Source organism: Benincasa hispida, chromosome 10 (genome assembly GCF_009727055.1).
Source record: "Benincasa hispida cultivar B227 chromosome 10, ASM972705v1, whole genome shotgun sequence".
Lineage (NCBI taxonomy): Eukaryota > Viridiplantae > Streptophyta > Magnoliopsida > Cucurbitales > Cucurbitaceae > Benincasa > Benincasa hispida.
In genome coordinates this window covers 19,040,219-19,054,502 of record NC_052358.1, presented here as the reverse complement: position 1 = coordinate 19,054,502, position 14,284 = coordinate 19,040,219, and the positions used below count along the sequence as shown (strand labels likewise).

General features: G+C 29.1%; 1 protein-coding gene across 1 annotated transcript; it reads right to left on the bottom strand.

Moving 5' to 3' along the window:
* Positions 1-4,122: 4,122 nt before the first annotated feature.
* Positions 4,123-9,222, bottom strand: LOC120089189 (NAC domain-containing protein 96). Its single transcript, XM_039046601.1, has 4 exons — positions 9,015-9,222; positions 8,651-8,940; positions 7,368-7,742; positions 4,123-4,660 (listed from the first exon to the last, which is right to left on the bottom strand). The coding sequence occupies exons 1-4, from the start codon at positions 9,169-9,171 to the stop codon at positions 4,391-4,393; spliced, it is 1,092 nt and encodes a 363-aa protein (XP_038902529.1). The 5' UTR covers positions 9,172-9,222; the 3' UTR covers positions 4,123-4,390.
* Positions 9,223-14,284: the final 5,062 nt, after the last annotated feature.

The following is a 14,284-nucleotide window of genomic DNA, read 5'->3' as shown; positions in this document are numbered from 1 at the left end:
ACAAGATTCTTTTTAGGGAAAAATAAGTTTTTTTTTTTCCCCTTTTTTCTACATTTTGATTTTAGTTTTTATTTCTCGTTAAATTTTAAAACACTACCATTTAATCTAAAATTTTGATATTGATTTTAGTTTAGTTTTAAAAATATTACAATTTTAAATTTTATTTTAATTTAGTTTCTAAATTTTTTATTCACATTTTTAATCTTTATTTTTTCACTATATATTCACTTCATTCAATTAAAAAACTTAAAAATATATATAATTAATTAAGTTTCACTATTTTTTATGTCATTATTAAAATTAGTTCTAAAATTTTACTTAATAATTATTTAAAATTAATTAATAAATATTAACGCCAAAATTGAAAGTGAATATCTAGTAAAAAAATCAAGATTAAAAATATAAATCTTGAAATCTAAGAACCAAATTTGAAATAAAACTCAAAATTTTTAAGGATTAAAACATTTTAAAACTCAAGAGTTAAACTGAAATCAAACTAAAAATTTAAAAAACTAAAATATAACATTTTAAAATTTAGATACCACTGACCCTATTTGTAATATAACATATTGAGTTATAATGATTTTACCTTTCAACTTCTAGAATAATACAAAATTTCAGTGCATTATTCCAAATTGTAATTATTTATGTGCATTTCTATTAGAATCACATAGAAAATATTAAAAATATTTTAAAAAATAAATAAGAAGAAGTATGATTAGATAATAGGGTACAATGAAAAAAAATAGTATTATCTATTATGCATTTAAATATTTTTTAGACTTTATAGAGAAATATATATATCAATTATAGTTGAGTTATAACTCAATTTTCTAGATAAGATAAATTTTATTTTCATGGCTCACGTTAAGTAGGACAAATTGCAAAAACCACTCCTAAAATATGGAGGTAGTTGCAATTACACTCTCAAACTTTTAATAGAAAAAATTAGGCTTCTAAACTTCTATAAATATTAAAACTGGACCTTCAAGCTTACAATAGTTATAGAAATTAGACCCACAAATGAGAAAAATTGAACTCTTAAACTTATTCAAATGTTACAATTTATACAATTATGTAAGTTTGAAGGTTCCCTTCGACCCAATTTTAATATTTATATATAATTTTAAGGGTTCAATTTTTAAAATGGAAAGTTTAAGGGTATAATTGTAATTACAATCATATTTTAAGAGTGATTTTTGCAATTTTTCATGTATATTTCTTTATTCATTACTCTCTCCTCCTTTCAATTCTCATGTTTTTATTCACTTTTTAGTTTTCCACAAAATTTCTCTTTTCCTATGGCATCTAAAAAGCCATTTTCTATGACAAAACATGAGTTCTCACCTTCTCTCTCCCTCTAGAGTCCTAGTGTTGTTGGGCCTTGGGAATGTGTCCAAATTAATGGACCAAAACCCATAGTTTAGAGTTTATTAAGATAATTAATTAATCCTCCAATATATTAATTAATTTTTAAGAATTCTCAATTAGGATGACAAATTAAGACTTCTCAATTAGGATGACACCTCTTTAGCATTTTCGTTATATTTCTAAATACTCCAAATACCTTAATGTAATTATATTATTAAGAACCCTTAAGATATTATTAATTGTTATTTTCAATTGTTAATTAGTTTGCTTCCTTATGTGGCATGTGTAATTGTGTAGCAACTCAAACTTCACCTGGCTGCACAATTTTTTTTCTTTTAATGTTTGATAATTTAATTTGTTCTTGCCTAATATAGCATAAGCTAATTCTTTATGATTCATTATTGGACTTCCCAAAGGTTCTAGAAAACAATTTATATCATCTCATTCCTTTATTGGTGTGAATATACATTAGCATGCACATGCAAGACATAAATACTTTTCACCCGCTCATTTTTATTATGATTGAAAGGATAACGTCAAAGGGAGTTTAGCTTAATGGTAATCGTCACACATTTTCTTTCTTTAAAATCGACAGTTTGATTTATGTTCTAGATTATTTTGGATTAAGAGTCATCGAGCTCAAGAAAGCGGAACGTTGGAGATAAAATCGGAAGAATAATAGTTACCTTTCACAGAGACCCACGGTTTTAACCTCTATGGTCGGCCCGAATTGACATCTCAAAGTTCTTTTCGAATTAGGAATATTAAGAATCACCCCTCTATAAATAAGATATCATAGCTCCACACAAGGTAAATTCTCCTCTTACTTCTAGATTGATCTGATTTTTTGCTAAATACTGACTTAAGTATCAAAGGTTTTATGTGGCATACACCATATTGGTGCTTCTTCTTATTTATTTTGCAAGTAGTCTTCCTTCTCGGAAATTATAAATTTACTGTTGAAGGCATGTGAAGGTCAGGTGAGTCTTTCTATCCAAACTTTGTCATCAACAATTTCAATCCCTACAATTATTGTATACTCAACGAAAAATTATGAAATTATCATTAATGTACAAAACTTTTTGTGAAAATAGATGCCTTTTTTCGAAACCAACATCATAGTGTCGATCTGTTATTGTTTATAAAATCCCAACTGACATCTAAAGCTAAAATTGTTCTAGTGAATGTTGGCTATATGTGGTCGTCATTAATGCCAAAAAAAAGTGTAAGATTTTCATTTAGACCATCTTGCACTGGAGCTTCAACACTTTGGATAAGTATCAAGCTCTTAATCCCTTTCTATATCTTAATCCTAATTGACGTGTTTTATGCAGGAAACATTCTGTCATGGTAGATCAGATGTTCATTGATATTGTAGATACTCTTCGTCGATTTGGTATCGTCACAATGAAATGGTTATTGTTGCCCCTTCCTTAATCATTGAACTCTCTTGTCGATTATCTGATCATACATCTCACCATGAGCACTAAATCTAAAATCCTTTCGATCAATCTCATATAACTGCCTCGTTATGGTGCATATGGTTGGAGAGAAACAAAATAAGCTTTCAAAATATCGAGAAGTCATCTAACCATTTGTAGGTTTGGCAAGGGGATGGGACAAGATCGGGGATGTACTCCCCATCCTCGTTCTTATAGAGATTTTTATCTCCGTCTTCGTCCCATTCCCCGTTTTGAGGAGTCGGGATCGGAGAATTCCATGGAAATTTTTTTTGTCTTTTTTTGTCTTCTTATTTTTTTTTTTATTTAAAATCAATATATTTTTATTTTATATTTATATTGAAATGGACTTTTAGGTAACAAAGTTGATATTATTATTGTTTTATTTATTAAAATTAATAATAAAAAATATTTTAACATTTCTTTATTTTAAAATTTAATAAAAAGTTAAAACTAATTATATTATGAAATGAAATTAAAAAAAGTTAAAAAAAAAAACAAAAACAGCAGTTAGCTACTGTTTTATATATGTGTGGTGTTAAATATATATATATATATATATTTAAAAATATCCAAGGGGAAATACTCTCTCCATTCCTGCCCCATCCTCGGTTTAGGAACCTGTTTTGGGTCCTCGGTTTGACCCCCCTGGTCAAATTGAGAATTCCCACTCCCGGGGACCCAACTTCGTTTGGAATTTTGCCAATCCTAACCATTTGTAGAATGGGATCATCTAATTTGCCACTATCAGGAGCATAGAATTTGTCAATTTTTTGAAATTATGATGCCTCTACCATAGCACTAAATTGGAAGGCCTTTCTCTAGGCTTTATCAATTGTTCTTTTGTCTTTGAACTCTCCTCTAGCTCTCTGTGGACATATTGACCTTTTATCCTTGATTTTGATGAATGCATCGCTAGTAATTTCGAGGTATGATAAGGATGGTATGGATGTGTCAACCTACTTGCGATATCTTGGAATTTGATCTCTCCTTCCTCCCGTACAATTATTCAAAAAAGAATATAGCAAACTACGATTGAACGATTAAATAGGATGCACAAATATGGATGTAGCCTATACTACACCAAAGCCTTTTTCAAATGAATGATAATAATTATAAACAAGTAAATGTAACGATTAAGACATGAGTAATCCTTTTCAAATTCTCACATCCACAACATTGGAATCCAAAATTAATCAACAAAAAATAATGCAAATGAGAGAGCTAGAGAGAGAGATTAAAAGGTAGAGATTTGAAAATAAATGAAGGTATAATTGCTTCCTTAATTTGGACAAACAAACATCACTCTATTACACATGTAAATGTGCCTAAAAAAAACCCATTACATGGAATCCCCTTATAGTAAGCTTTAATTTAAATATTATGATTGGTCAGCTCTCTCTCAACATGCAAAAATAAAATCTCTCTCTCTCTCTCTGCATAATATTTTGGAGATTGATGATTTTTACTTGGTGTAAAATTGAATTGTTGTCGGTAAATTTATAATGTACAGTAAACGTAAGTAATAATTTTTGGAAATTGAATTTGTGTTTTTTACGTTACTGTAATAAGGAAGAGTGTTGTTGGAGATTATGATTATCATCTTGCATATTGGGAAGACTACACAGAGACAAAATCTCCTCTAAACTTCCATTCATGGAGTCTCGAAACTTATCGAACGACTTCATGTACTCGTCAATGCACTCGGGCTTCATTAACGACTTTGTTTCCCCCATTATATTCAGCTGAGGGAAGTCCTCGAGCTCTAATGGCGGATAGTATGGATGTTGATACTGAAGATTCTCATGGTCGATGAAATTGCTCGGAATCTACAAAATATGCATATGAGAAATATATCTTAGATAAAATTATGTATATGATAATCGGCATGAGTATAATTTAACTGATTAAGATATATATCTTTAACTAACTAAAATGTTAGATATTCGAATTTTTCACTGTATGTAATCAAAATGGTTGGTTGGTTTATTGATATTATTGTTTTTGCTTCAAACTTGCATTTATTTATTACTTATTTTCTTTTTGTTCCATGACAGAGTTTAAAATGTTCATGATATTATGAAACTCTATTTAACTAAGGTCTCGTTTCATAATTATTTAATTTTTTTAATTTTAGTATTTGAAAAATAAATTGATAGAAACACCTATTTCTATCCATGTTTTGTTATCCGCTTTCTATTAATATATTTATAAAAAAAAAAAAAAAAAGAATCTTGAAAAATATTTATAAAAAATTCAAAAAAAAATCTTTAAGAATTCAAGTATTTCTTTTTTAGATAGATGAAAATCATAATAGAGAAATCGAGATAAAATAAGTATAAATATAAAAAACTGAAAACTAAAAACAATTATCAGAGAGTAAGATAATTTCATTTGTGGTTTTAATGGTTTTGTGAATTTATAAAAAAGTTTTTCACCAATCTAAGAGGTTTAAAAGTTCTAGTCCAAGTAGTTTGAAAGAACAAACAATTTGGAAATTTAAGATCATAAACATAAACTTAATTATATACTAAATAGTTGGGGTATGATTTTTTCCAACATAGGGGTCTCACACATCCAATCTAACTACCAATTGAGCACACATTTTCTCAAAGGTTAAAAATAAACAAATAAAGAAGTAACTTTTAAATGCTTTTTAGGGTCAATAAGTTATTAGTGTTGTTAATATATTTAATTATATAGTAATATATATTAGAAAAACTTTAGAGGAAAATGAGGGAAGAAAAGATGAGTAGAAGGGTTTGGTCAAAAGAGGGTAATATGGAGGATAGTGAAAAGAGAGACATTTTTGAGTCAATCTAAGAGATAAAAATTAAGATTTGGAGAAGCTTTTGAAAAAGATATTATGTGAGTATAGTCATTTCCATTTACTTCAAACTTTTTTTTTAAAGAAAAAAAAAACTTTAAAGATAAAAAGACAACTCAAAGGGCTTGTGAATGTGGGCCATTCTTTTTTTTTAAACAAAATAATAAAATTAACTAGATCGGTAGATGCACCGAGTCATCTCAACTAGGTTAACACAACCTTAACTCTCTCATCATTCATCGAGTCAGCTCAACTCGGTGAGTCATATTCAAAATTATATATATGCAATGTGCTCTCTCTTAGTGTGCATGAATGTGACCACCATGCATGATTAGTATAACATTTAATATCTTGATTATAGTAATAATTATAATTAGTTTTGATTTTTTTAAAAAAAAAAGGAAAAGAAAAAAGAGTAAATTAGACTACTTTAGACTATGTATAATAACGGCTAAATTCTTATTAAAAAAAATACATAAATAATAACGGCTAAATGATTCAAAATGTTCTAAATGTGATGTTGATTTCGATTTTTTAACCTTTTAACTTTTTAATTTTTTATTCTAATCTCAATCTTAATTTTTTAATTTGTCTTTTAACCCTTGTAGTTTGTTTCGTTTTTAGTTTTACTCTTTTATATTCTAAAAATTTAAATTCTATCAAGATATAGTTTTCTAAAACACAAATAAATAAAAACAAGAGATTCAAAGTAAAATAAGTTAACTCTAAAAACATTTAAAATTGAAATTAATTACATAGATAGGAGTGCATAGTAATATAATTAGCCAGTTGTTATTGTTAATCACAAATGCTTAATGAAGTTCATCAAATAACTGGGAGAGGGAACTTGGTAATGATTGTCTCAGAAAAATTCTTTAAAATAAAACATTTTCACTTTAGATAAGTTTTTGAAATAAAGTTGATTTACTCATGAACTTTCTATTTAAGTTCACTTGAAAAAACTGAATTCTTTTTTGTTTATATATCTCAAATATTGAAAGGAAAATTAAAATTTAGGATTAAAATGTCATTTTGGTCTTTATATTTTGAAGTTTGTTTAATTTTGATCCATATATTTTCAATTGTTTAATTTTAGTACCGTACAATGCTAGTTTATTGTTGATTGGTTTAACAACTTTTTGTTATATATAGGGTTCTTATTATAAATTTTGAAAATATATCACATATTCTATTTTCTTACATGAAAATTATTGTTATTATTAAATCAATTTCGGTAAATTTCATTTTGAGAAACTAAGTTTAAGATTTATTGAAAATATGTGAACTAAAATTTGACAATGGAAAGTATATGAACTAAAACTGAACGAACTTCATAGTATAGAGACCAAAATGAATATTTTAACCTAAAAATTATAAACTCAAAAGGATTAATGAAAAATTAATCTATAAGAATTTTAAAAAATAATGGTTTCATACACCAAAATTCAAATGAATAAAACCCTTCCAAAATATTTTAAAACCCTAACAAACAAGTTACCTTACTTGAACACGATAAAAATGAAAATTATATAAAATAAAATAAAATAAAATAAGGATTGAAGATGATATACGGTTTAAAATGTACGTGTGAAATGTGCATGCATGAAACTATAAATAATACTGAATAATAAATCTTAAAAAGAAAACAATTAACTGTTTAATTTCATAGTATTATATGAACTATATAATTGATAAAAGTTTAGAAGTACCTGCATAAAGTTTGAAGGGCAGTCCATGTGAATTGGATACAGATTATTAGCTGAACTATTGGCTTCATTATCGGAGGCCACTGGCACCGGAAAGTCGTCGGCGACATTCCCTTGTGTGAGATCGGAGGACGAGTTTTCAGAGCTGAAGATTTTAGGGTTACATTCATAAAGGAAGTGATCAAAACTATCACCATCTTCATTGCTTTCTATCCCTCCTCTCGAACTTTCTGGCGCACCACCGTCGTCAACCTGCATATCTTGCTCGTCCGCCATTTGCCACACCGGTGCTTTGTTGTCGACTCCATTTGCCTTTTCCCCGATGGATTTCGGTACTATAGTTGCCTTCTTGAATACACGACATAATGCATAGGAGTCCTGCATCAACGTGAAAATATTAGATTTTTGCATAAGCAATCTTATTTAGGTTTACGTTTAGGGATAAGTTCAGATGTGTTAACTTAGTTAATATATTCAGATGCACCTCCTGATCCCTTTTTATTCTCTAGTATCTTGTTAAAAAAAAGTGATAATTTTGGATAATTTTGAGTGTTGTGTTAATATTTGAACTGACTTATACATGAAGGAAGTGTATAAACATTGAATTTCTATCCTAAATTTAAGCTTAATCATTGTTTAGAGAGATTATTCAAAAAGAGAGGGTTGTTTTTCAACTAATTGGTAGGTTTTTCAATGATGAAAGGTAGAAATTTGAGAGAAACAAGTTTTAACAAAAAGGAAAGGGATATATATAGTTATGTAGGGTAAAGGGTTAAAGCCTAAGAAAAGAAATAGAAATTAAGTACACACATCTATCTAAAGTTATGACCAAAGAGTCTTTCATAAACCCTTCTTGATGTTTGTTCTTTTTCTTTTTGGTTTAGTTCAAGATGGGGGAAAAAAAGAACCAAAAAGGAAAGCACTTAGAGATATTTCTTCTTCCTTTTCTTTAGGGTTCTTTTTTTTTTTTTTTTTCCCCTTCTATCTCTTTTTTCCCTTTTTAGGTAGTGTGAGGTTGATTGTTCTTCATTCTTCTTCCTTCCACACACTTTTATTATTTACAATGGAAAAGAAAAAAAAGCACTTAGAGATATTTCTTCTTCCTTTTTTTTAGGGTCTTTTTTTTTTTTTTTTTTCCCCTTCTATCTCTTTTTTCCCTTTTTAGGTAGTGTGAGGTTGATTGTTCTTCATTCTTCTTCCTTCCACACACTTTTATTATTTACAATGGAAAAGAAAAAAAAGAAAATCAAACCCTAATCCAAAACTGAAGATGAAAAAGAAAAAACCTTCGTCGAAGGAGATGATGATGTTGCTGTGGCGAGTTGAGAATGGAGAAGACGATATTCATGCATAACCCAATTGGTTCTAACCCCATGAGGAGCTCTTCCTTTGTAATACACCAAAGTCTTCTTCATCCCAACCGCTCGTTTCTGCGACTGAACCACCCGGTCTTTCCCGGTGGCCTTCCAATATCCGCCCTTCGTTGCCCGATTCGTTCTCGACCCATTCGGGTACTTCCGATCCCGAGGGCTATAGAAGTACCACTCCATATCTTTGCTCGGCAAAAACGACTTATCTAAAAAAACTAAAATCATTCAGAAAAAAAAAAAAGAAGCATGAACAAAACGAAGACGAAGAAAGAAACATTACCAGGTAATTCCCAGGGTTCGCACTTATAAAGATCGATCTCGGGAATGATCTCGAGCTCGATGGAGCGGCCATTGATCTTTCTATCCAAATAGTAAGCAACAAGCTCTTCATCTGTTGGGTGAAAGCGAAACCCTGGAGGGAGGGTCATGGGCGCCATTGAAATAATAATAATAATAATAATAGAAGCTCTCAAAATTTGAATTTTTGTTGTAACTCTAAAGAGAGAGAGAGAAAGAAGAAGACATGAAGAGGACTGAATTGTACTAGATTGAACTATATAAGGAAGGAGTTTGTGAGGCCAAAAAATAATAATAATAATAATAATAATAATAATATGGAACTGAAAAGTAAGATTATATTACAGAGTGGAGATTGCTTTTTATTTTATTTATTATTCTTATATATATATATATATAATCTGACAGCTGAAGGGATTATATGGCTTTGTTCTTTGGGTGATTTGATCAGCTAAGTGAAACCACTTTTGTCATGTGATTCTCTTAAGTTTTTGTTTTTATTTAAACCCTTTTTGTCATTTTTAGCAAACAGATTTTATAATTCCCTTTTTAGTCAGTCAAAAAAAAATTATCATGTTATAATTTTGTTCTAAATTAACTTTCACTAAGAATAAAAAAAATATATATTATGTTTCTATAGTTAGTTGGATAATGATTTCGTTTCTAAGATTAGGTTAGTTTACCTATAATATTTGTCAGACAAAAAATAAAACCATTATAAACCCATAATTCTACCACTTAAAGCTTCAATATATTTTTTTTTTCATAACATAATTTGTATTTTCTTTTTTCTAAAAAAAAATTACAAGCTGTGGGTTGAACTCGTGACCTGCAAGAGATCTAACATCATTTGTATTTTCAATGTGCTAAAGAGATTTAAAAATTTAACAAAAGGTAAATTTTAATCTTTTGATCTTTTAACAGTTTAACTTGTATGTTAATTAATACCTAGAAAATAATAATAAGAATAATAATCATAATAATAATAATAAGTGGGTAAGAATTTGAACTCAAAGTATTTTATTCTAATCCTATATTAAATCAAGGTTGGCAATTGAAGGGTATATGTGTAAATTTGTATGATAGAGAGAGAGATGGTCTTTACGGCTTTAAAGGAAGATTCTATGAGTAAAATAGGAAGGGGCATAGTGTGAAAACGAGGCATGCATGCATACATGTATATGTATACATTTTTATAATAATAATAATAATATATAATATATAGATTAAAATATTATTTTACTTTCTGATATTTCGGGACTTGTTCGATTTGTGTTCCGACTCTCAAATGTCTAATTAGTCTATAAATTTTCAATAAGGGCAGTTTGCTAATATAACAATTAGATCAAAGATATTAGCAAATATAGTACAATGCAAAAAAAAAAAAAGTGTAAATATACAAAATTTAAATCCAGCTCTTAAAGTCTAGTTGTGATAAACCTTATCACTAGCTAATAAGAGTCAATCAACAATAGATCCTATCGTTAAAAATTTTTGCTGTATTTTCAATTATTTAAACATGTTGTAAGACACGCCCATTGTAATTACCCTTTCACTAACTCTTAAATTCAGTCCTCAGCTACTACTTCACTGTAATCTTTGAAAACATATTCATATATTATATTTTATTGTAGGAAAATTCTCATTATTATTCAACCAATTTCAATAAAAATTAATTAAAAAGACTAAGACTAGGATTGAATATTTAAAAGTATAGGGATTAAAATTGAATAAATCCCAAAGTACAAGGACTAAAAAGATAATTTAAACTAATATACAATACATTTATATTATATAGCTATAGAGAGAGAGAGAGAGAGGATATATGATTAAGAAGCTTCGTCTGCAGAAAGCTTTTGTCTGCCCACAAACTAACAAAAATAATACAAACGCATCGAAAGCCTCAACTTGGGACCAAAAAACAACTCAAACCGACCAACTCCATTACAAGCAATTCTCCTATTCTGTTCATATTCCAAAATCATTTAAATTTTAATTTTTTAATACTACTCTAATACATACTCTTTACAATACCTACTCTCTTTGGTCACATTATGAATTTTTCTATACAAAAAAGTTCGTTAGACAACCCACGTCATTTTTAGTTTAACAATATGTAAGTATACAGATCTACATCTTTGATCTCAAGGAAAGAAAGTCGGTACCTTAACCATAAGAAAATTTTTAATACTATGGAAGTATCTTACTCTTTCGCTCTCTTAATTCACAATTTGACACATCATTAAGTGATATTTTGTTTTAGATTAAACCACAAATAATATCCATGAACTTTGCCTTTTGTTTCGAGAACACTTCTATTCATTCAAAAGTTACAATATAATAGCTCTTGATATTTCATAAATGTTTCAATGTTGTTCTTGGAGAGGAAATCCCTTCAAATACTCATCCCAAGTGTATTAGTGGTTTGGGACGATGAGACAATGTTCGAGTCCCATTGCCACACCATTCTAAACTCCAATTTTCATCCAACAATCTATTGAATTTCTACTCCAATGATAGTTTTGAAATGTTTATATGAAAGAAGTAATATTATTACTTTTGTGAAAGAATAAGGGTTTTTTTCTTTACACAAAAGGTAAAGTTCATTGGATATTTTTATAATTCAACTGTTATTTTAACTATTTAATAGATATCACATTATTCTTGAATAATACATTATTATGGCAAACAATGAATTGAGGTTATATAGAAATTTTTCTTTGTTTATCTCCATAGTACTAAAAAAATTGTCAACATTTATCTATGTATTGTATGTTGCAAGTAGTACTCATATTACCATAGTATAGAAAATTTCTCACTTACCTAGAATTTAATATCCTATAAGTTTTCTTGACACTCAAATATTGTAGGGTCAAGTAAGTTATCTTGTGAGATTAGTCGAGATGTAAATAAACTCGAACCATCGCAGTTAGAAAAATCATCACGAGAGAGAGAGAGAGTAGCAATATTAAAGACCAACTTTTTTGGATGTACAATAGGGACCCCCAACAATCTACCTGTCACACTCTTACACTGTTTGCTTTTGCTTTCTCCACCATCCATTTTTTTTTCTTCTTTCTTTTCTTTTGCAATCCAAAACCAAAACCCTTCCTACTTCTTCCTATTCCTATGCCCTTGTCCTAGCTTTGTTTTGCTTTGCCCTTTTTCTTTTTCTCTCTGTTTCTGTTTTTTTTTTCCACCCATTATTTAATCCCCCAGCCTCCCACTTTAACTTTCCTTTCCTTCCCTTAAAATATCATTTTCATTTCGACAAAGATCCACTCCCCACTTTAATGATTACTGCGCACAATCTTTGACTGGTTTTTCTCTCTCTATCTCTATCTAAGAAATGATACCCAGAAATGACAGTTTTCATTGCACTGAGTTGAATGAAAGAAGAAGAAGAAGAAATAATATATGGATGATGAGTTGAATATAAGTACAGTTACGCATGCTTTCATATCCATGTTATTGTACCTTTTTGGTGTTGTCATTTTGAATATAACTACCATACAATGACGAAAGAGAAATACTTATTAGGTGTATCTTGAACTGTACCTATCTTTTAACAGCTCATTCGAACTATACAATAAATAAATATTTAAAAGTATTTAAGAGGAGAGAAGTTCGTTACCAGACGAACTATGGTTGGATAACTGAGTGGACAATAAAAGATAGGTATAGTCAAAGATATACCTAAATAAAGACAGACCAAAAATAAATAAATAAATAAGCGGGGCTTGTTTTTGGACAAGGATTTTTGAAAATTTTAAATCTTGGAACTCTAATCATATAATATCATGAGACTCACATTTGCAATAAAGGGGTTCTCCTCTTTTTCATAATAGTTATCTATCATGAAAAACATGTTTCAATATCCCTTTTTTATCATTTAAAATTATTTTGTCACTGTTTATGTTCTGTAAAATGATCATGAATTCTTGAAAAGATAGGCTTGTCTACGTAGTATTTCAATGATATATAATTGGGAAATGGACTATGCATATATAAATACAACATTTTTCCAAAAACGTACATATTTTGATGATTGAATGTCAAAGTTCTCATTATAATTCATATAGTTCAAATATCTTCACCCCACTTCTTTTCCAACCTTTGTACAGAAAGAAAACAACAATCACAAGATAAATGTTTAAAAATTGTGAGACTCGGAAGGAGAGGGTAGAGGGCAGAGGCTATTAATTTAACAATAAAAGTGATGCTCCAACTACAGGTAAGATAGAGAAAAAACAGAGTATATTCAACTACAAGTTACTACCTTTAGTTTATATCACTTTATAGTTTTTACACCTCAAAAGCATCATCATCATACACTTACTTCTGCAAAACCAATTATTTGATATATAGAAAGAGAAAGAGAAAGAAGAGAGAGAGAGATTACCAACTTCACTCTTAGCTCTTTTGCCGAAAGACCCTTTTATTCCTTTTTATCTCGGGCCTTGCCTTGGCTTATGTTTTGGTCGAGTGAACCTGAAATGATACTTTAATCTGATGAAGGATGATATCAGCCAAAGTTTAAAAAAGAGATTCCAAACTCATCCATTTCACCAATCGAAGTATTAATATTTACACAGAGGCATCAGAAGAAAAAAAATGTTTTGACTCTTCCTTGAAGTGTGTGTGTTTGTGTATATTATTTGACCAAACTTAGCCTATTAATGGGTGTGAATAAGAAGTATAAAAGGTGGGTTTTTTTGTTGTGTTATTTTAGTGTTATCTCTTCTTTAATTTAAAGCAGGACACTTCACATTCATAAACAGAAACATGTGATGATGTGTGCTGTCCAGTCAAGGAAGTCGAGTTTTTATTCTACAGTTCAAGGTTTTTCAATTGAATATTCACTTAATGTAGCTAAAGATGATTATGTTCCCATCTACTTTTTAACATGTTGAGTGTAACATGCCAGGGTCGATATCATCATCATCATCATCAGTTCTAACATGTAGATAATTATAATGAAATGAGAAGAAAATAGCAGGGCACATAATATCTAAACTCGAGAATACTTACTAATATCATGTGAAATTATCTTGCCTAATCATAAATTAAAACCACAGTTGTACAATCTAAAAGAACAGATCTTGTTCAAGTAAGATCGTAATGGCATGTGAAATTTTAATAGTAAGGTCATAATTATCATAGAGTAAATTTCATTATATGATGCATTTAACAAGATATTGGATATTGATGGAGAAATGTTGTAATGAATAGAGTGTCTAAAGTGATGCAACC

What these genes read in the sequence shown, in the direction of transcription:
- LOC120089189 (XM_039046601.1), bottom strand. Translation starts at nt 9,171, where the DNA reads ATGGCGCCCATGACCCTCCCTCCAGGGTTTCGCTTTCACCCAACAGAT. An exon ending in CGAACCCTGGGAATTACCTG is followed by an intron (nt 8,941 to 9,014) that starts GTAATGTTTCTT and finishes TAGTTTTTTTAG; the next exon opens with ATAAGTCGTTTTTGCCGAGC. An exon ending in GCCCTTCAAACTTTATGCAG is followed by an intron (nt 4,661 to 7,367) that starts GTACTTCTAAAC and finishes CATATTTTGTAG; the next exon opens with ATTCCGAGCAATTTCATCGA.